This window comes from Zalophus californianus, chromosome 1 (genome assembly GCF_009762305.2).
Source record: "Zalophus californianus isolate mZalCal1 chromosome 1, mZalCal1.pri.v2, whole genome shotgun sequence".
In the NCBI taxonomy this organism is placed as follows: Eukaryota; Metazoa; Chordata; class Mammalia; order Carnivora; family Otariidae; genus Zalophus; species Zalophus californianus.
The window spans coordinates 3543885-3566004 of NC_045595.1; the positions used below are offsets into that span (position 1 = coordinate 3543885).

Below are 22120 nucleotides of genomic sequence, written 5' to 3' on the forward strand. Positions count from 1 at the left end.
ATCTTAAATTCTAACCTCTGCCTCTGTCCTCACACCCTCTCCAACTCACCCTCCAGCCTCCCGCTCATAAGGAACCTCGTGATGACGTTAGGGCCCACACGGACCCATCGGGACCACCCCGCCCCCCATCTCCAGATCCCTCACTGAATCCCATATGCACCGTTCCCTTTGCCACGTGAGGGACTATATTCATAGATCCTGGGGATCCTGGACATCTTTGGGGGGAGCCTGCCATACCATTCCCCGGTCGGGGAAAAGCAGCAGGCCTTCTGCTCCTGCCAGATCCCTTGGACACGGCACAGGGCGCAAGACTCATTGGGGGAGACGAAGGACCCTCATGCCCTGCTCTTCTCCTGTCCGAGAACTTCAAGCCCCGCTCCAGGTCTGGCCCTGTCCTGTTCACATCCTTGTGAGCAGAGCAGGGAAGGGGCGAAGGCAGCCATACAGAGGCCCCGCGTTGCTCAGCTCCTGGGGGAGCACGCGCGCACACACACAGCCCACACTTAGCTGCAGGTAAAATTTATTAAGGCAACACTGAAGCCTCGGGCACCTCAGCCCCCCTCTGCTCCAGAATGGGCCTCAGCAGCTCTGCAGCCACCCCACCCCCAGGAGGCCCACTTCGGAGGCCAAAAGTCCCAAGTCTGTTAGCTAAAGGCTAATACCCAGGGGCCTTGATGCAGAAAAGGAGGCAGGGATATAAGAAATCGTCCCTGGTTTTTATGAAAAAAGAAATTGGAAAACATTTCTTTTTTTTTTTTTTTTTTTTGCTGGAAACCTCCCCCCTAATGACTGAGGAGGTGAGGCTCAGGATGTGCTTCCTCTGAGCGCGCAGAGCGGGAGGGACTGGTCAATTTTCAGCTTCCCGAGGTGGCAGCTAAGATAAGCTGGGGGCATGGGGAGGGACGCACGTTCCAAGTGAGGCAAGGGGGCGAGGGGGCCCAGTGCTCGGGCTGGCCCCTCCGGGAGAGACTAAGTCCCTCGCGCCTCCTCCTGCCTGTCCCTATTTCTTCTCTTCCGGGGCTTTCTCAACGATTCCCGGGGCAAAGGGTCCCACCAGCCACATGATGGGCGTGTTCTGGGCCACGTACTCAACCATGTGGTCAAGGGCCTCTCGGGCCTTGGCCACCTGCTCTCGGCTCTGCATCAGGATCGTGCTGGACAGGTCCTGGAAGGAATGGATGCCAGAAAAGGTGGCTTGGAGGTCCTCCACCTGGTGGCGAGCCTGCTGCACCTGGTCCTTCACGTGGCTGGGCAGCCCCTGGATGCTGGAGCCCAGCGAGGTGCAGGTGCTCTGCAGCTGCTGGACGATGTCCCGGAACATGGTGAGCGTCTGGGTCTCCACCTGCTGAGAAGGGGCGGACGATCACGACCGTGCGCTTTGGGGGCGGCCGGATCGCAAGCCGGGGGGGCGGGGGCGGAAAACGGGGCCTCTGCCACCGACCTTCCGGAAAACCTCTCCCTAGGAGAGCCCATCCAGGACGGTGGTTCGGGGCATCAGCACGGTTGAGTTTTGAACCACGTGACCGAGGTACCAAAGTGAAAAAGAGGCAGAGACATTTCTCCAAAGGAGGCAAGCAGCTGGCCAACAGGCACATGCAAAGAGATTCGACTTCACTGGTCGTCACGGAAACGCAGCCCAGACCCATGAGGAGGCACCCACTGGGGTGAGCGAGATCAAGAAGATGGGAGTGGCAAGTGCTGATACGTTGCTGGTGGTGCAGTCACTTCGGAAGACAGCCTGGTGGTCCCCCCAACTGTCCAACTACAGAGTTGCCATACGACCAGCAACTCCGCTCCTAGGAATCCACCCAAGAGAAATGGAAACGCACGTCCATACAAGGCTGGTTCGCAAGGCATTGCAAACGGGAGGCAAAGTGGAGACAACCGGTATGTCCATCACTTTGTAAACGGGGAAATACACATGACCCACCAACATGCGGGTGCGTCCCTCAGCCACGAGCAGGAGCGAGGCGCCCCAGGGACGGACCCCGAGCCCACGACGCTCAGGGAGGGAACCAGACCCAGAAGGCCACATGGGGCGTGAGTCCACGTGGGTGACACGTCCACAACAGGCTCATCCACGGACGGGAAGGGGGCTCATGGGGGCTGGGGGCTGGGGAGGAAAGGGAGTTACCACTGATGGGGACAAGATCTCCTTTTGGGTTGGTGGGAATGTTCTAAACGGATCGTGTTGATGGTCTCACAACCCTGTGAATACACTAAAAACCACTGAATTGTACAGATGAGTGACTTGTATAGTACGTGAATTATAGCTCAATAAAGCATTTTTTTTAAGTACAAGATACTGCATTTTACATCTCCAGTTTTAAAGTTTAAAAAAAAAAAAAGAAAGGTCTGAAGAACTTTCCAGGCAGAAGCCGTACGTGGTATGAGAGACCGCGGTGTAATAAATCAGGACCTTAACCTCCCTCCCCAGGGGAAGAGGGCAGGCTGGGCAGCAGGACTTGGCCCTGAACCCATGACAGAGCGTTCTAGACTTGAACGTGGCAGGGAGGTGCCGACCAGAGTCAACATCGGCATCATCTGGTTGCCGCACTCAGCAGTGGGGGGAAGGGAGACGGTTTTAGGTGGTTTGGGTCTGAATGCTAACAGTTTTGGATTTAGAGATATTGGTGCTATCTGTATAAGTATCAACTGTGTAGTGCTATGTGTATTTGACATAGCAACTCAATTTTTTTATATAGGAGTATAACACAGATCAGAAAATTCACCCGTTTCAAGTGTGCAATTCCGTAGTTTTTCGTATCTTCACAAGGTTGTGCAACCACTACCTCTTATCTCCAGAACATTCCATCACTCCCCACAAAGAAACCTCACCCCCATTAAGCAGTCAACCCTGCATTAAGCAGGTGATCCGTTCATCCATCAAGGGACACCTGGACCGTCTCCACTTTTGGCGACCGTGAGTCCTGCTGCCGGGAACACGGCGTGCGGGTTTGGCTCACTTTGCCCGAAGAGCCCTGCAAGTCTTTATCCCATTGACAGATGGGGAAACCAAGGCCCAAGGAAGTTAAGCTGAGAAGCTATAGTGCTAGGTCAGTCCTGAGGCCGAGGGACGTTCATGATGGGGCATGAAAGTCACGTAAGGTATTGACTCAAGGAACGTCTCCGTGAGCGACGGTGGAAGCAGTGAAAGTCAGAGCATGGCAGGAGAGGCCAATGCATGGCACAAATGGGAGGGACCAGAGGACATTAGTGAGAAGTTGTCACCAGGAGCCAAGCAGGGGAGGATGGAGAGCTCATGACACCGAGATAGGGGAGCGGATAAGTGAGACATGGCTTAGAATTTTAGTAGGTTGAGAGGTGTCACTATCAAGTGTCCCACAGTTTAGAAGCAATACCCACACCCAAGAGAGGAAATCCAGGCGGGCTTCCTGGAGGTGCTGTTGTGTCCTAAAGGCAGTGAATGGGAGGAGAGGCTGGGGAAAGTACCCCCGGCAGGTAGGTCCACCCGGCAGAGGCATGGAGAGGGAAGTCAGGGCGCTAAGCATCCCACGGGTGCCCCAACCTGGTACCTCTGGTTTGGCGGGGTTCTCTTCTGTGCCCTGGAGCTGCTTCCGGTTCCAGTTGAGCCACATCTGGTGTAGTTTCTCCTGGCCCTTCACAAGCTTCTGATCGACTCCTAGCTTGACGGTTTCCATCTGGAACAGGAGAGCAAGGAGAGAGAGCGACACAGGAGAGAGGCTGCCTCCAGCACCTGACCAAGGTCGGCAGAGCCCCGCTCACGTCCCAGGAGAGGCCCACAAAGTCCTCCTTCTATCCAAGATGAGATGGTCCGCGACGGCGAGGAAGGCAGGAGGAATGCTGTTCTCACACAGGCTTTCCACCACTATGGTTTCATCACCAACGTGCGCATGTACCATCTGCTATGTGCAAAGGAAGTGGCCAAATTTTCCCGCAGCTCCTCCCATTTTGTCTGGTTCTCCTTTTGACTGGGCCCGGGCCACAGGACTGGCTTTGGCCAATGGAACGTAAGCAGGAGGAGCATGAGCAGGGTCGTAAAAAGTGCTCCAGTGGAATGTTATTCAGCCTTAAAAAAGAAGGGACCCTGACACCTGCCAAGAGGTGGAGGGACCCCCGAGGACACTGTGCTCAGTGAGAGGAGCTGGACACAGAAGGACACATCCCACAGGACCCCCCTCCTAGAAGGTCCCCAGAGGGAGTCCCGTCCACACAGACAGAGAGGAGAGGGTGGGAGCCAGGGCTGGGGCAGGGGGTGGGGAGTCCGTGCTTCGTGGGGACAGAGTCTCCATGTGGGGAGATGGAACGTTCTGGAGACGGAGGGTGGGGGGTCGTTGCACGACAGTGTGAATGTGCTTAACTGAGCTGTGCACTGAAAATGGTTACGATGGTGAATTTCATGTTGTATGTAGTTTACCCCAACCAAAAATTTACAAAGAGAGACAGGAGAGAGCACTGCGTGGAGAAAGCTAGGCAAAGAGGAAGATGATAGGAACTCAGCTCCTTAGAGGAGAGGACGTCGGGGGGGGGGGGCGGGGGGCAGGACGTGACTGCACGCAGGCAGGCGGACCTTTCTGGGGTGATGGCAGCGTTCCACTTCTTGACTGGGGTGCTGGTTACATGTCCGTTGGTGTTTGTAAAACTCCTCAAACCATATACTTAAAAACAGATGATTTTTGTAGTCCCCAAATTACACCTCCGTAAAGCTGACTTTAAACAAAACCACCACCAAAACGCTGCTCACGCTCTGCAAGTCATGCTCCTGCTGCACGTCGGTCCCTCAGACGACGGCCGGGAGAGCCTCCGCCGGCCAGCTCACCTGTCGTGGGCTGAATCATGTCCCCCCAGATTCCTCTGCGGGAGCCCTGACCCCCAGGACCTCAGGATCTGCCTGTGGTGGCAGATCCGGTCTTTAAAGATGCAATGAAGTTACGGTGAGCTCACTGCCGCGGCCCTACTCCAATGTGACGCGCGCTGAGGGACGCCCCGTGAGGACGCGGGGAGAAGACAGCCTTCTGCACGTGCGGGAGAGAGGCCCCCCCCCAGGAGGACCCAGCCCTGCGGACACCCTGATCGCAGACCTCCCGCCTGCAGACATGGCAGACAGCCTCTGTCGTTGAAGCCCGCTGGTCAGGGGTCCTCGTAAAGGCAGCCCAGCCGTCCAGGACCGGGGCCCCGCCGGCGGGCTCGGGCAGAGGTGCACCGGGGAGAGGGGCCACTGGGCTGGGGGGGCGGGGCCCCCGGGCTGGGGGGGCGGGGCCTCACCAGGCTGAGTGCCTGCGCCAGCTGCACCAGGGCCTCCTGCGCCCGCTGCCGCGTGAGCTGCAGTTTGCCCAGCGAGTGCGCATAGGCCCGCTGGCGCAGCCGCTCCGAGAGGGAGCCCAGGCGCACGAAGTAACTCTGTTCCTGCCGCTGCTGCTGCACCGAAGCGATGTCGAAGCCCTCCAGGGACGTGGCGAGGCGGGCTGCGGGGAGGAAGGCGGGAGAGGCAGCGTGAAGGCCCGGATGCGGCGGTGCGCGCGTGCAGCTCCGGCTCCCGGGGCGCACACTTCGGCGCGTGGCCGGCGCGGGCGGGGGGGGGGGGGTGGGCTTGCCCCCGCTGCCCGGGGGTTTTCCGTGCCGGGAAGCCTCGGAGCGGAAGAGTGCCCTGCCTTGCTTTTCCCCATCTGCGAAATGGGTATGATGGGAACCGAACTTCCCAGGATTAAGAGGCCTTTTACTAGCGTGAGGGTCCGCAAACCAAGGCCCGAGGGCCACATCTGCCCGGCCTCCAGTTTTGTACCACGCCTGAACACAGCCCCGCACGCTGGTTATCTATTCCTACGGCTGCTTTCAAACTACAGTGGTGGGACGCCTGGGCGGCTCAGTCGTTAAGCGTCTGCCTTCCGCTCAGATCATGATCCTAGGATTCTGGGACCGAGCCCCGCATGGGGCTCCCTGCTCCGCGGGAAGCCTGCTTCTCCCTCTCCCACTCCCCCTGCTTGTGTTCCCTCTCTCGCTGTCTCTCTGTCAAATAAATAAATAAAATCTTTAAAAAAAAAACAACTATCAAACTACAGTGGTTTGTGGCCTCTTGGCCCCTGGACACTGAAATATTCACTATCTGCTCCTTTGCAGAAAAAAGCTGGCCATTAGTACCGGGCACATATTGTATGGTCAATCTTTCACAGGTTCTAGGGGCTTCGTGTGCGTTCTCTTTAAACCCAACAACTCTATGAGGGAGGCACCGTCACCCCGTTTTTACAGAAGAGGAAATAGGGACTCGCAGGTGAAATGACTTGCCTGAGGTCACGCAGCTAGGCAGTGGCAAGTCAGGATTTCAAGCCAGGCCATCTGACACCATGTTCTTAACCATGATACTCGACGTGGGGAGAAGTCTGAGCCACTGGAGAACCGTCTTAACAGCACATAAGGAAAAGTCAGGACTGTCTAGTCCAGAAAGAGCCCATGACATTACAATAGGGCAGGATGAAAACTCCCTGTCCTGATGATTTTATCCTAATTTATCTGCTCCTTTTAAACTTTAACGTAGTAGGTATAAGTAAATAAGCTGATACGGATTGAACTCCAGACCTCCTAACTCTCACTGGCTTTGTAATGCTCTATAGCAGAGGTCCGCAAACTGCAGCCCCCAGGCCAAATGCCACCTGTCTCTATAAATAGTTTTATTGGCACACAGTCACACCCATTCATTTACCTATTGTCTATGCTTCTGTGTTAACAGCAGACTTAACTAGTTGCAACAGAGACTGTCTGACCCAAAAAGCCAAAAATATTTACCATCTGGTTAAGAAAATGTTTGCCATTCCCTGCTCTACACGAAAGTGATTTTGTCAGTAAGCTTCAGTTCCCCCTTCTGTATGACCACCCCAGTCAGAGCTGCCTAAATTGTGAAATTTGGACTATTTCGTACTCAGAAAGGCACCCAAATGAACATTTAGTCATTTTTTTGTTATCAATTTATAGTAGATGGTACGGTGTCCTGTTTTCAGTAAGTGATAAAGTTACCTTTCTAAAAGAATCTGGAAAAGCTGATTTAAAGAAGTATATCAAAGAAATACTAGAAGGAGCAGGAACATGGGACCAGGGTAACACAGATGTGCCCCTGGTCAGGCAAGAAGAGCCTTATCACTTACTGATAAGTGAACGCTCTAGTTCAGCCACATATTTCTGCATCTCCTCTGGCCAGCCACTGTTCAGAAACAAAAGACAGTGGAAAATCAAGGACCAAAATACCACAGGCAGTCACTGACCTGTTGCTCAATCAAGGTGAGCCTTCAATCGGGATTTCAGTTGTTCTTTGAACATTACAAATTCTGAAAGAACATACTTTAACCCAGGGGCTGATGAACTTTTTCTGTATGCAGCCAGTCAGTCAATGTTTTTGTTTTTGGAGGCAGTTATACCGTGCCTCAATGCAAAAACACTCACAGACAACATGCATGCAAATGCATGTGGCTGTGTGCCAATAAAACTTTATTTACAAATGCAAGCAGTGGGCCAAATGTGGCGTGGAGGTAGTCAGACACAGTCGGCTGGGGAAGAGGGTATCATGGAAGAATCATTTCACGATGACATTTAAAAAAAAAATTAACTACAAACACTTGGGACGCTTAGAGGCAGACAAAATAAAAGCCTGCACCTTGAGGAAAACAGATCTTCTCCATTCTCCCACCAAAGGTGGGTTTGCAGAGCCTGACCCAAACTAGCACCGCTCAGAACCTGCCCTGCCGCAGTCCAGAACTTCTTCATGGCCCTCCGGGAACCCGGGGCTCTGCCCTTGGAAGTGAAAGCAGCTTTGTTATTTAGGCCCGGATGTCTGGCAGAGTCCTGGCATATCTGAGCAAGCCAGCAGGGCCCCGTGGAGTGGGCAAGTGCCCTTGGCAAAGGGGAGAGCCCTGAGGAGGGAGGAAAGAGGGCTGTTCTCGTGGGCCGAGCCCCCGAGCACATGTCTAGTTCTGCCCGCTGCTGCAAAAGCTCATACCTTCCCCCACAGACTCTCCGCAGAACCACAAGCACTGGGGTGCACAGTGATTTCATCCTTACTGGGCGGACACAAAGAACAAATACAGAAGCAGAGCTGGTCAGATGGATCCGTTCTCTGCAGTGGCCTCCCAGCCTAGCTCAGGCGAGACCCACAGCTGGTTCTACCTGGCTTCAGCACCTACCAGGGGCGGGCAGCTCCCTTCCTTCCAGAGGTTTGGGGTTGGGTTTTGGACCCTCAAAGGACAAGTGACATGCCACGCTCAAGCCCCACGCTTCAGGGCTTCAGATCACCAGCCCACCTGAGACATGGAGTTTCTCCAGAAAGCAAAGGACAACCACTTTCTACAGAGGATTCCTAGGGAGAATCAGAGAGACTCAGAGCCAACTCGAGGGGGGTCTCCAAGCGGCCAAAAGTAGCGGGACAAGGGAAAGGTCAATAAAATAAGTGTGTAGGATTGGAATACGTCGTGTGAATCTATGCACGAACACCTATAACATAAAAACCCACTACTGACAGTGGAGGAGGCTGGTGAACCAGCCCATGATGCCAAAATACATAAAGGGAGAAAGCTAGCCACCTGCCTTGCTTTTCCTCCACAAGCTGTACCTGGGCTCAGCAAAGTTGCCACAGAGAACTTTCTCCAAGAGTTTTCCAGCTAACAGAGAAAGAAGGGATACTTAGAATACTGATATTTTGCGATCCCAATCCCAGGCAAAGGAGGAGGCAGAGAATGAGGAGGAGGTGCTCAGCCACCAGGGAACCACACGATTCCCTCTGCATGAAGTTCCAGGAGAAGCAGGGTGTCTCGCCCGGGAGGGGATGCGGGGCGGTGGCTGGGGACATCTGTGCTGGTCGCACTGCGGGTGCTCCTGGCATCGAGGGGTGGGGCCAGGGATGCTGCTCTGCCCCCCACAGGGGATGACCCTGCTCAGAACGCCCACGGTGCTGCCATCGGGAACCCCTGATCTCGTCTGTCCTCAGTTTTTTCCAGTTGTCCCAACTGTCTGGCTCCTCGTCCAAACCAACCAACTCTGGCCAAAGTTGGATGGAGCACGGTGTCTAGTTTACACGCAGCTTCACAGGCCCTTGCTGCCGTGGGCACCAGGGTCTGCACTACGGCGTGGCGGAAGTCACAAGAGCTCCGGGTACGAGGACATGACTGTGGACCACAAATATGACGCTGCTTTGTCTCAACAGCCCCATCCCTGGTCTGTCTGTTTGTCTATTCCTGCCTCCACCGGGACCAGCCCCCTTAACACCAGCGGGGACCAGCACAGTCCCCTCCACCCTGGTCCCCAGTCCCACCCTCACCCCCAGTCCACCCTCCCCTCGGTGGCCACCAGAGGGCGCCCATGAGCACTTGAGTCAGGCCCCGCCTTCCTCTGCCCACAGCCCTCCAGGACTCCCACCTCTCTGGGGTAAGTCCAAGTCCTCTCCTGGGTCCCCTAGGCCCTGCACGACCTGCCCTGTTCCCCGCCCCATCTCCCCTTCGCTCGCTCTGCCTTGCTATTCCTCTAACCCACCAGGCAGGCCCTGCCCCAGGACCTTTGTTATCGACACTTCTCTCTGTCCTGACATCCACGTATCTAGCTCGCTTGCTCGCTCCATTCATGGTCATGTCACCTCCTCAGAAACATCTTCCCAATCCTTCTACCTCGAAATCTCTCCTTTAACCTGATTTCCTTATACTTTATACTGTGAATTCCACAAGGACAGAATTCTGTCCACTGCTGTGTCCCCAAGACTTGGCCACACAGCAGATGCTCAGGGAACATCCGAATGGACAAATGCGTGCCTGGGGGTGGGGATGGCAGAGAAGAGTCCGAACGCCTGCTGAGCGCCAGGCCCCGTTCTGGATGTGGGACACAGCAGTGACCAAGGCAGAAGAGGCCGCTTCGTGGAACTGATGATGAGTGCCAGAGACAAAAAACAGAGCCCAGCCAGGAGGGGGTAGGGGCAGGTTTCAGAACACAGTATGGACAAGGGAGGTGGCAATTTTAGAGGCTTCACTGGGGAGGTGGCATCTGAGCAGAGCTGGAGGTAGAAGAGTGTCTAGGGGACATCCAGAAGGATGTCTAGGGGAAGAATGTTGCCAGTAGAGGGAGCAACTGGTGCAAAGGCCCAGGGGTGGGAGCATGGTCAAGATCAGCAAGGAGTCAGTGTGGCTGGAGTAGAATGAATGAGGGGAAGTGGATAAGTACATGGGGGCGGGGGGGTTTACGGGGAGGACTTGGGTTTCTACCCTGAGGGAGGTGGGAGCCCCCAAGGCTGTGGGCAGAGGACAGAACCTGACTCAGGTGCTCACGGGAGCCCTCTAGTGGTGGCTTCAAGGAGCCAGATATTGGGGGCCAGGGTGGAGGCCACTGCACTGGTCCAGGTGGGCGTTGACAGGGGCTGATCCGAGGGGAGGTGGCAGGGTTGAGATGGCACTGAGGGGCAGACTCTAGGTGGCTGAGAGGGGTGGGAGGTCTGGTGGGGGTTGAGGGGGGGGCGTCCCAGGCCCGAGGGCTGCACTCACCCAGCTCAGCATCCGTCATGGGCAGGTGATTGTCTACCCACTCCTCCGACTTGCCCAGCACCGTGTCCACCCCGCTCAGCACCATCTGGCCCACACGGGAGCCCATGACCGACTGGACGCCACTGGTCACCACAGACTTGGTCGCATCCACACCAGTCTGCATGGCACCCCGGGTCACATCAACTGCCTCTGTCACTCGCGTGGCCACTGTGTCCTTGGCGCTGGACACAGCTTCTCGGGCCCCCGACACCTTGGACGAGACGAGCTCCTTGGTGCCGGCCAGAACCTACAACACAAGCCAGCATCAGCATCTCTGTCCTCCCTTTCTCCCTGGGGACCCCCACCCCTGCACCCCAGCCTCCGGGAAGCCCCAAAGGAGGAGTTCCAGCTCCTGGATAACCCCGAAGGGTCAACGCAGAGTCTGGCAGCGAAGACCCCGAGCTCTGGAGTCTGGGGTGAATCCTGCATTGCTAGGTCCCAGCTGTGTGGCCTCAGGCAACTCACTCCTCCTCTCTGTGCCTCCATTTCTTTACCTACAGTATTATGGGCTGCCGTGTGTTGAACCCGAATCGCCAGGACCTCAGAATGTGATTATTTAGAGACAAGGTCTTTGCAGAAGAGATTAGGACACAGAGGGGAGCCCAGGTGAGGACAGAGTCTGCAAGTGAAGCAGGGGCCTCCAGAGGAAGCAGCCCTACCGGTGCTCTGGGACTTCTGGCTTCCGGAACTGGGGGCCAGGAAGTTCCTGGGTAAGCCCCCAGCGGACAGATGTGATGAGTCAGACCACTGCTTGGCTCAAGGGCTCTATCCGTGTGGCAGAAGAAACTAAGATACCCCTGGGCAGTGACCGCCCCATCACGCTCTGAGAATCGTAATCCTGGCCGGAGAGGCCATCCGTGTGCGAAGTCCCTTAGGACAGTGGTTCTCATCTAGTGTGATTCTGTCCCCAGGGGATGCTGGGCACTATCTGGGGACACGTGTGGTTGTCACACCGGGGGAGGGCCTGACGTCAAGGGGGCGGGGCAGGGGACTCTGCTCCGCCCCCCCAGAGAACGCCCCGCCCCAACATCGGTGGCGCTGAGAGGAGAGACCGGGACCACAACTAAAGCGTCACGGAAGATGTACGCAGGTGTCTAAACATTCTGTCTCCACGAACTCCCAATGGAACACAGTAACTACCTTCAACTCCCCACGGCAAATGGGGGTATGTGCCCAAAACGTCACCGCGCTTGTGGACTTATTCCTAAAGCTTGTATTAAAACAGTAAAGACCAACACTCGGGACCAGCCAGGCGCTGTTCTGAGCCTTCAGGTAATGGACCCGCTTCCGCCCTTTAAACACGTAAGGGGAAGGAGCGTACCCATTCCACGCAAGAGAAAGTGAGGCCGGGAGGCTAAGCAGCCTGTCCGAGGGCTGTCCAGGTGTCAAGGGCAGAACCTGGATTTTAACCTGGTACTTCGACTCCACCACCTCTAAGCTGGGTTAGCAGATAGTTACAGGGTTGCTAACTTTCTCTGGAAAAGGGCCACGTAGTAAATATTTTAGCCTGGCAGGCCGACCTTCTCCACGTCAACCCCTTAAAACTCTGCCCCTTGTAGAGAAAGAGCGGCCCTCGAGGCCGGAAACGCGTGGGTGTGTCCACATGCGAGGAAAACTGTATTTAGCACAGAAGGTGCAAGGCCGGACCTGCGGACCCCTGGAACGGCTCTGGAATCCCGGAAGAGCAGCAGCCACAGCACACACTGGGTGTTCTGCATCCGCACCTGAGGTTCTTGAGTCTAAGCCTCTGAGCAGCCCTCTATGTGTAGAGCTCTCCGGAAAGTTCAAAACCACACCACCCCCATCCCCACCCTTCTCAGGTGGCACCCTTCTGAACACCTAGACCTCTCGTGTCCATGGGAATTCATCTCTTCGGGGTGGGAAAAGGTGCCCACTGGGCTGGCCCAGCTGACCACACCACGTCTCACAGAACCGGGGACCACTACCTCCTCCTGGGGCGAGCCGGGGGCGGGGGTGAGGTCACAGGAGTCCAGAGAGCACTGCAGCTGCACCTCTGAGCTGGGAGCAGCTCTGTCCGATGACCTTGTAGAGCGTCACCCCGAGCTCATCCCTTCTATAAACAGAAGGAATGTTGGCCTCGTGTGGCGGCAGCAGGACAGAAAGAGAATGCAAGCGCCCGGCCCTAAGGAGGTGGCTCCGCGGGGAAGCTTCTCCAGCCTTCTGTGAATTGGGCAGTTTCCACCTTCAACGCCCAGCCTGTTTATGGCCTTTGCTGGGGAGACACTCCTCCCGGGCTGCACTGAGTCCTGCATGAGTGGTGGGGGCCTGCCTCCGGCGGGCGGGGAGGTGGTGTATAGCAGTCTCTGGCCAACAGGGGGAGCCCGATAGCGGGGGGGGGGTGCCTCAGGGCAGAGCCTAGAACTGGAGCAGCGGCGGGCTTGCCCCCCTGCCCCTTCGGGGCCCACCAAGTTCTGGTGAGAGAAACCCGGATACGAAGATCGTGGCCACGTGTCCCGCGTGGCCAAAGTGGAGATTAAGCATCTACTCTGCGCCAGGCTAGCTGATGGGCGCCAGACAGTGCAACCAAGCAGTCTGTGCCCTCACCCCACTCGGGAAGACAAACACGCAGTTAAAAAGCCCTTCAGATGGCGTGGAACCTTACAAGCCCATACAACTGGGACACCCGCATTCAGAGCAGCATGATTCACAAGCCCCAGAAGGTGGAAGCAATCCAGTTACAGATGCAAGGATAAATAAACACGGTCCATGCACACACTGGAATACTGGTCAGCCACAGAAAGGAAGGGACCCTGACACCTGCCACGACGTGGAGGGACCCCGAGGACACCGTGCTCAGCGAGAGGAGCCAGACCCAGAAGGACACATCCTGCAGGAGGACCCCACTCCCAGCAGGTCCCCAGAGGAGTCCCGTCCACACAGAGAGGAGAGGGTGGGAGCCAGGGCTGGGGCAGAGGGTGGGAAGTCCATGCTTCATGGGGACAGAGTCTCCATGCGGGGAGATGGAACGTTCTGGAGACAGAGGGTGGGGGTGGTCGCAGGACCGTGTGAATGTGCTTCACGCTGCTGAGCTGTGCACTTGGAGATGTCGTTAAAGATGATAAATTTTATGTTGTAAAAGAACTAATGTAACTGGTACACAAATGTCCAGCAATATTTTAACAGCCAAGTGGGAACCAGCAAAATGTCCATCAACAGATGAACGGATACACACAGTGTGTCCCCCACACATGGGCGTGTCACTCGGCTGTGGACGGGGGCCAGGCGCCCACACGCGCTGCCCTGGGGACAGACGCCAAGCCCATGACACTCGGGGAGGGAACCAGACACAGAAGGCCACACGGGGTGTGAGTCCACATGTGTGACACGTCCAGAACGGCTCATCCACGGATGGGAAATGGATGAGTGGTAGCCAGGAGTGTTTGGCAGGAAGGAGATTAACAGCTAAGGGATGTGGGGTTTCTTTCGGGGTGATGAAATGTTCTAAAACGGGTGGTGATGGTTATACAATGTGACTACACTAGAACCATTGAGTTGTAGACTTTAAATGAGCTCATTGTGCGGTATGTGACTCACAGCTCAGGGAAGTGGTCGTGGTGTGCTAGAGAGATGCTGGCCACGGGCCACGTGCAGCTCTTAAAATTGGTAAATTGAGTTCCTCAGTGACACCAGCCACATTCTAAGGGCTCCGTAGCCACATACAGCTGGTAGCTTCCATACTGGACGGTGCAGAGAAAGAACATGGACATTGGAGACAGTTCTGGACAGAGCTGAGCTAGAAGGACCTTCTTTCTTAATAATTTTTTATTGTTATGTTAATCACCATACATTACGTCATTAGTTTTTGATGTAGAAGGACCTTCTTTAAGAGGGAAAGGAAGGCCTCTGAAGAGGCAGGATTTGAACAGAGACCTGAATGTCTGTTTCATGAAGAAGGAAGTGCACATGCAAAGGGCCTGGAGTAGGACTGGGATGGACGTGTTCACTGAATTTGCTTCCCCAGGCCTCCCCTGAATGAAAGTCCCACAACAGCAGGCACTCTGTTTCTACCCCTGTGTCCCGTCCACACAGGTACTGATGTTCCTCAACACGGACTACAGAGGCTGGCCGAGCTGGAGCAGGCCAGAGGAGGTGGGCAATGAGGGCTGGGGGGCTGTGGGTCCAGATCGGGGCACGTGGGCTGTAAGGACAGCCTTGGCTTCTGCCCCAGGCAAGGTGAGAGACACCAGGGGATTTTGGACAGATCTGGCTGCTGTTTCGATCACTCCTCCAGCTGCCCAATGGGGAGTAGATTCAAGGTGGGGGTGGGGACAGACCGAAGAGGGGTCAGGGAGGAAGCTGTCATATGGGTCTATTCTAGTGGAGGCGGGGGTGGGGCCACAGGCTCCATCCCCCCAGAGGCCCCCACCCCCGCTGAGCCCCGTCCCCCAGGGGCTCCTGATGTCGGAGCTCAGTTACCTGCTCCGTGTGCTGCTGCAGGATGGGCAGGTTCTCCTCCAGCTTGTCCAGCCCCCTGTGGGCATATTCGCTGGCCGATGCGACTACATGGGCAAGACAGGAATAGTCAGTCCCAGCATGTGCGCACCCCTCGGGGCCTGGAAGGCCGGCCGGTGCTGGTTTGCGGGAACAGGGCCAGGGGTGGGGCAGACCCCCCCGCCCGCCCCCCCCAGAGCAGCCAAGAGGTAGGTCCTGGGCTCTCCGGGGCTTCACTCACTCTGTGGTTCCAGCTTGGAGAGGATGGGCTGGGCCCCGCTGACGGCAGCCGCGGTGAGGGTCTTCACGCCCTTCTCGGCCGCGTCGCAGACGGTCTTGACGTGCGGGTGGCTCCCCTTGGTGGAGGTGTAGGCTGCCGACACCATGTTGCAGGTGGAGCTGATGAGGGGCATGCTGGCCACGCGGTCCACCACGCTCGGCTACGGGGACAAGCAGCTCAGTGGGCTGGGTCTGGGCCTCGGGTGCCCTGCAATTTCGATTTCACTCCTGGCCAAGCAACGGCTCAGCCCATGCTTGCCTTGCATCCAAGTGGTTGCACAAGCCCCACGGGCACCTCCTCTATCTTAGCCCTGCCACTCACCTGTTTGAACGTACACTTGACACCCACTGCGTGCCGGGCAGACAAGAGCCCCACTCTCACAGAGCTTTGGGTCTACCACTGGGGTCTGCAAGCTACAGCCCACGGGGCCCACACCTGATTTTCTTATTCTGGTCTGGTTTTTCCTAACAGCTGAACCGAGAAGTTCACAGATCATTAATGCCACCATTTTACAACGCAGCACGACTCCAAGGTTTTTAGTCTTTTCGTTAGGTTGTGCAATGGTCATGGCTAATTCTAGAACTTAGCCATCACTCCAAAAAAAATAAAAAAGGTCACTCCTCATTCTCCCCTCCCCCAGCCCCCACGAGCCCCCTTCCTGTCCGTGGATGAGTCTGTTCCGGACGTGTCACACACGTGGACTCCACCCCGTGTGGCCTTCTGTGTCTGGTTCCCTCCGAGTGTCGTGGGCTCAGCGTCCATCCCTGGGGCAGCGCGTGTCAGTGTTTAATTTTTTTAATTGTGGTAAAATAGACATAAAACTGGGTGCCTGGGTGGCTCAGTTGTTAGGTGTCTGCCTTTGCCTCGGGTCATGATCCCAGGGTCCCGGGATCAAGTCCCGCATCGGGCTCCCTGCTCAGTGGGGAGTCTGCTTCTCCCTCTGACCCTCCCCCTGCTCGTGCTTGTTCTCTCTCAAAAATAAAATCTTTATAAAACAAGACACATAAAACTTACCATCTTAACCATTTCAAGTGCACAGCTCAGAGCCATGAAGCACACTCACACTGTCCTGCAATCACACCCACCCTCCGTCTCCAGAACCTTCTCATCTCCCCAAACTGAGACTCTGTCCCCGTGAAGCACGGACTCCCCACCCCCCGCCCCAGCCCCGGCTCCCACCCTCTCCTGTCTCTGTGGACGGGACTCCTCTGGGGACCTCCTGGGAGTGGATTCATACAGTATTTGTCCTTTTGAGTCTGGCTCATTTCACTAAGGATCACATCCTCAAGGACCAACCACGATGTGGCAGGGGTCATTGCTTTATTCCTTTATGTGGCTAATATTCCACTGCTGGCTGGTTTTGTAAATAAAGTTTTATTGTTACACAGCCACCCCCATTCATTTACCCTGTCAGAGCGGAATAGAGTCATCGAGACAACCCTTCTGAGGCTCAGTTTCCCCACCCATCACATGGGGACTCATTCCTGTCCAGCAGGAGTCACAGAGATCACTCCTATGAAGGGGCCAGCAAGACTCAACTCACAGGGCCTGTGTGGAGAACTTGTGTGTGAACTCACTTAATCGTCAGTCCTGGAGGTGGGGAGCACTCATCCATTTTATGAAAGAGTTAACTGAGGCATGGAAAGAGTAAGTGACAAGTCACAAACCCAGCCAAGTGGCAAAGCTGGGCTTCAGACTCCGCCCATCTGCCTCCAGGGTTTACCCCAAGGCCTCTTCGGGAGTTAATCCCAAGTCTCCCCTGCAATCCAGCAACTCCACTTTTAGGAATTTAACCCAGGACAGGAAACACACGTCCACGCAAGAAGTAAAGTGAATGTTCATGGCAGCCTCATTCTGAATGGCCAAGAAGTGGAAACAGCCCAGATGTCCATCGCTTGGTGAGAGGATTAAAGAAAATGTGGTACAAAGTATGTTTTTAAAAATTCATAGCCTCAGGGCACCCGGCTGGGCTCACTCAGTAGAGCATGCGACTCTTGATCTCAGGGTCCTGAGTTTGAGCCCCACGTTGGGCACAGAGTTTAGTTAGAAAAAAAATTATAGCCTCTAAACGGTCAACAGGTAAATGGAAGATGCTCAGCATCACGGATCAGTAGGGAAATACGCCAACGCAACGAGATACCACCTAACACAGGTGAGTGTGGCTACTATCAAAATGAAACAAATTAACAAATGATGTTGAGAATGGGCAGACGTCGGAACTCTTGGGCCTTGTGGGAGGGAACCTCAAAGGGCACAGCCATTGTGGGAAACAGCGTGGTGAATTACAAAGAAATACAAATAGAAATTACCCCATGAGTCCCCAATTTCACGTCTGCATATACAGACAAAAGGATTGAAAGCAGGGCGCCTGGGTGGCTCAGCTCGTTAAGTGTCTGCCTTCGGCTCAGGTCATGGTCCCAGGGTCCTGGGATCGAGTCCCGCATTGGGCTCCCTGCTCAGCGGGGAGCCTGCTTCTCCCTCTCCCTCTGCCGCTCCCCCTGCTCGTGCTCTCTTGCTCGCTCTGTCAAATAAATAAAATCTTAAAAAAAAAAAAAAAGAGATGAAAACAGAATCTCAAGGAGACCCTTGGACACTCATGTTCAAAGCAGCATTATTCACAATGGCCAAACGGTGGGAACGGCCCGAATATCAGTCGATGGATAAACAGATGAACACAGCGGGGTCCATCCAGATAACGGACTCCTAGCCGGCCTTACAAAGGACATCCTGACACCTGCCCTGATGTGGGTGGACCTTGAGGACAGTGTGCTCAGTAACAGAAGCCAGGCCCAAAGAGACAAATCCTGTAGGATCTCACTTATGAGGGACCTAACGTGAAAGGTTCTACTTTCGTAAAAATGATTTTATGTTTCTACTTACATGAAACGTCCAGGAGAGGTAAATTCATACAGAAAGCACATTAGTGGGTGCCAGGGACTGGGGGGAGGAGGGAATGAGACTAAATGGTAATGGAGATGGGGTTCCCATCTGGGGTGATGAGAAGCTTCTGGAATTCGATGGTGGTGGTGTTCATACATCATGAATGTACTGAATGCCACTGAACACTGAAAATAGTATCTTTTTTAAAGATTTTACTTATTTGACAGAGAGAGACACACAGCGAGAGAGGAAACACAAGCAAGGGGATTGGGAGAGGGAGAAGCAGGCCTCCCACTGAGCAGGGAGCCCGATGCGGGGCTCGCTCCCAGGACCCTGGGATCATGACCTGAGCCGAAGGCAGACGCTTCACAACTGAGCCACCCAGGTGCCCCGAAAATAGTACTTTTTTTGTTATGTGTTATTTTACCATAATTTTAAGAAAGGAATGAAGCACTGACACCCACTACAAAGCAGATAAACCCCCAAATCATGATGCTCAACGAGAGAAGCCAGACACAAATGGCTCTTGAGTGGTTAGGACTCCATTTGAAATGTCCAGAACAGGCAAATCCACAGAGACAGACAGCCGATGAGCAGTTGCTGGGGGCGGAGGAGGGGGGGCCGAGGAATGAGGAAGGAGTACTAATGGGGCGGGGTCTCTCTGGGGGGATGAAACATGTCCTAACCCTGTATGGTGCTGATGGCTGCAGAACTTGGGTCGTTGACTAAAAACCACTGGGCAGCATCCTTCCCAAGGGTGCATCTTATCATATGTAAATGATATGTTAATAGAGTTGTTTATGAACTACATATAGTTGTTACGGAAGCAAAGTTGGGAAGGGAGAGACGAAATGGGGGCTGACTTCCTAGGATGACCCTCCAAAGCACCTGCAGACAGGACAGCGGTGGGGGAGGGGGAGGCAGGCAGTTTCAGAGAGGACCCCGGATCTCCCCAGAGCCTCCAGGGATTCCCAGTTCTGCCCCCACCCCCACCTGTCCGGGGTCTGCGTGAGGGCTCTACATCAGCTGCAGAAAGAGATCGGTTGCCCCTCCCCAAAGTTTGGGGGAGGGTTGCCCCTCACCCCACGGGTCCCAGCCCTCTCTTACCTGCTGGACCGGTTCTTCTGTCGCCTGGGTGCTGGAGGTGGCTTCTGTCCCGTTGGTAGACATGTTTCTTCGAAGCAGGCACTGTGGTGGACAGACGGGCTAGTCAGGGTACAGTGTGCCCTGTGCCTCCTTCCAGGAGGAAGTGCACGTTCACAGCTGCCCTCTGACCCCTCACCCTGCTTCTTGGAGCCCCGCCTCTCAATGATTCACAAGCACCTGTGGGCCCCGTGCAGCGGCCCGAGCTGATTCGGCAGGGCCGGGTGGGGCGGGGAGTCTGCATCTCTAACCAGCTCTCAGGTGATCAGGGCCACACCTCTAGGGCCAACTCCAAGGGCTCCACTTGGCCAATGCTTCGGGGAGACACCTGCAGCACGACACCTCTGCGGACATTTGCCAGTGGCTACCTACTTTCAAGAGTCATCATCCCTGTGACCCGGAAATCTTGAGGGGATGGTCCCACACCTGTACTGCCACGTGGGCAGAGGTGTGTGCCCCTGCGTTGGCCACAACAAGAGTGTGGAAACACCCTGGTTCCCCAGCAGGAGGGACCCAGAGAAACAAGGACCCAGCCCAGGGCAGTGGCCACAGAGTAGAGACCTACGCGTCACTGGCTGGACCAGGCTACTCCGAGACGAATAGCGTGCACGGGGTGAACATTTGTGCTCCGTTTGCACAGGATCTTTGAGACACAGGAAACCGTTAACAGTGGCCACCTTTCAGGGAAGGTCAGGTAGACGGGGCAGGTCTCTGACTTTTGAGCCAGGCAGATAATATTATCAGTTCAAAAAGAAAAAAAGGTTAAGCATTAAAAACAAAACACCCCAAAAACCACGCACGCCAGGGAGACCATGCCTGGCCTTACCGCAGACCAATCGAGTCAGACTCAGGAGGGAGGGCAGGCAAGGGAGGCTCCCAGGTGAGGCTCAGGCACACGTTCATAAGGTACAATGGGAGCCACCATAGGTGCGCTCCGTTTTCCTGGCCAGGTGGGAGGAGGTGGGTAAACTGTCAACAGACTAGACTCCGCCCATGCTGTACAGTGTTGGGCAAAGAGCCACCTCTTCCCTGGCCTCAGTCCCCTCACCTGTACAAAGGAGTTAAAGGTAGAACCTGCCCTCAGGGCTGGTTCCCCTGGTAATTCTGGGGTGAACCTGTTGTGAACCCCTGACCTTGATTCTGAACATTTCCTTCTAGAGGAAGGGGGCCCCGTCCCCCAAGCAGAGCCCAGCGAACTGCAGCTTTGAGAGCACCAGTGCTAGAGTCCAAAGCGGCTCTAATCCCAGCTTGGCAACTCACTAGCAGTGGGAGCTTAAACAGCACCCTCTCAGAGCCTTGCTTGCCCCATCTGTAAAATGGGGATAACCATTCCTAGCTCAGAGTCCCTACAGATTGGCAGAGCGACATGGCGCGCTGAGCTCAGTGCCTTGCACATAGTGGGTGCTCAATAAACAGAACCATTTCACACACGGGTGAAGCCAGCCAGGAATGTGCTTCTGCTTGGTACTAAGGTCCCCAAACTGGGAAATGGAGGGAGGAGGCACACCCCGGCCCGGGTGATCATCAGTCCAGTTATTCCCCTCACCCTCCCTGGAGCCTGAGCTCACCTGGGCATCTTGGAGGCCCATTCTCCCATCCCCTTTGCCCATCAGTCCCTCCTAAAGCAGGTTTAACCAAGGGCTGCCACTGCAGATGTCAGCACCCCATTGAAGTCCTTGGGGTCTGCAAGCTGTAGCGGCCAGAACGAGAGCTAGCTGGAACCGGTTGTAGACGTCCAGCTGCAGCCAGGGCATGCTAAGATACAACTTCCAAAGCTCCCAGAGACCAAGGTCCCAGGCCTGGCAGTTCCGGCGCGATCCTGACAAAGGTCCCCAGGACTCAGATAAGGGACAGGCCTTCCCAGCCGCCTTGAGCAATCCGCTGGCCACACCCACCTAAAGGAAGAGGGCGGGGTCCGCCCGCGAATTCTCCACACTCAGCTGGGAGACACTCGGGCGGGGGAGGGGGAGGAGCTAAGCCCCCGGGCGGCAAACCCATTTGCCGAGGGCGGGGGGGGGGGGGGGGGTCCTCGCTAGGCATAAAGCCCCCTGATTGGGCTCTCTGAGGACCCAGAGAGGGTCGATTTCCTGTGCAGGATAGGCTGCGGCTCGCCTCCAAACTGCGTTTGCAAAGCAAGCACACTTTTAGGAGGGGGAATTTACCACCTTCTTGATATTGCCACCTATAGGGGGGCTCTTTCACGCGCCTCCCCCCAACGAATGTATCAGGAATTGAAAGGAGAGAGTTTGAAAGTTTGACTCTGCTCCAGAAATCGGGTTTTGTTTTGTCTTTTTCGAGCGGGCAGAGGGCGAAGACAGGAAAGTTCAGCCCAAGCTGGAGACCCTTCCCCAGGCCGCAGAGAGCACAAGAACCCCCAGGAAGGTTCTCTCCGCTTCCTCCTGCCTTGGGACACCCAGGGACTCGGCGGACCCCGCCCCCCCACCTCAATCGGGCCCTCTCCTCTCACCGCGGTCAACGAGACGTGCGGGTCTCGACGGCCAGTTCCGAAACCGTCTCGGGCCGGCCCTGGGGAGGCTTTTATTGTCGGGGGGCGGGCGCTCGGGAATGACGGACCGGAGGACCAATCGTATCGGGAGGCTGGCCGCCGCCGGGCCACGCCCCCGCTCGGTCAGGGACGTTGGAGCCACGAGTGAAGTCCGGGAAGGGCCACACTTTTGCGGGCGGCGCGTGAGGGCCGCGCGGTCCCCGACGTCGGGGGATCCCGTAAGATGCCTGAGCCAGCCAAGGGCACCCCCTCCCGACCTAGGGATCCTATGAACTCGGCCCAGGGAGGTGCTATCCGAGTTCTGAGGTCCACCGGTCCCCCTTTTCTCCAGGG

General features: G+C 55.8%; 1 protein-coding gene across 6 annotated transcripts; it reads right to left on the minus strand.

Moving 5' to 3' along the window:
- Positions 1-486: 486 nt before the first annotated feature.
- Positions 487-21818, minus strand: PLIN3 (perilipin 3). 6 transcript variants are annotated; one of them, XM_027586025.2, is made up of 8 exons: positions 21749-21818; positions 19246-19326; positions 15220-15418; positions 14964-15046; positions 10488-10773; positions 5248-5447; positions 3537-3662; positions 488-1342 (listed from the first exon to the last, which is right to left on the minus strand). In XM_027586025.2, exons 2-8 carry the CDS (start codon positions 19306-19308, stop codon positions 1001-1003), a joined length of 1299 nt encoding a protein of 432 aa, XP_027441826.1. In that variant the 5' UTR covers positions 19309-19326; positions 21749-21818; the 3' UTR covers positions 488-1000. The 6 variants fall into 6 exon arrangements, with proteins under 6 accessions (XP_027441828.1, XP_027441827.1, XP_027441826.1 ...); XM_027586024.2 differs by having other exon boundaries at positions 488-1345; XM_027586023.2 differs by lacking the exons at positions 19246-19326; positions 21749-21818 and adding an exon at positions 17568-17735.
- Between the last annotated feature and the right edge of the window lie 302 nt (positions 21819-22120).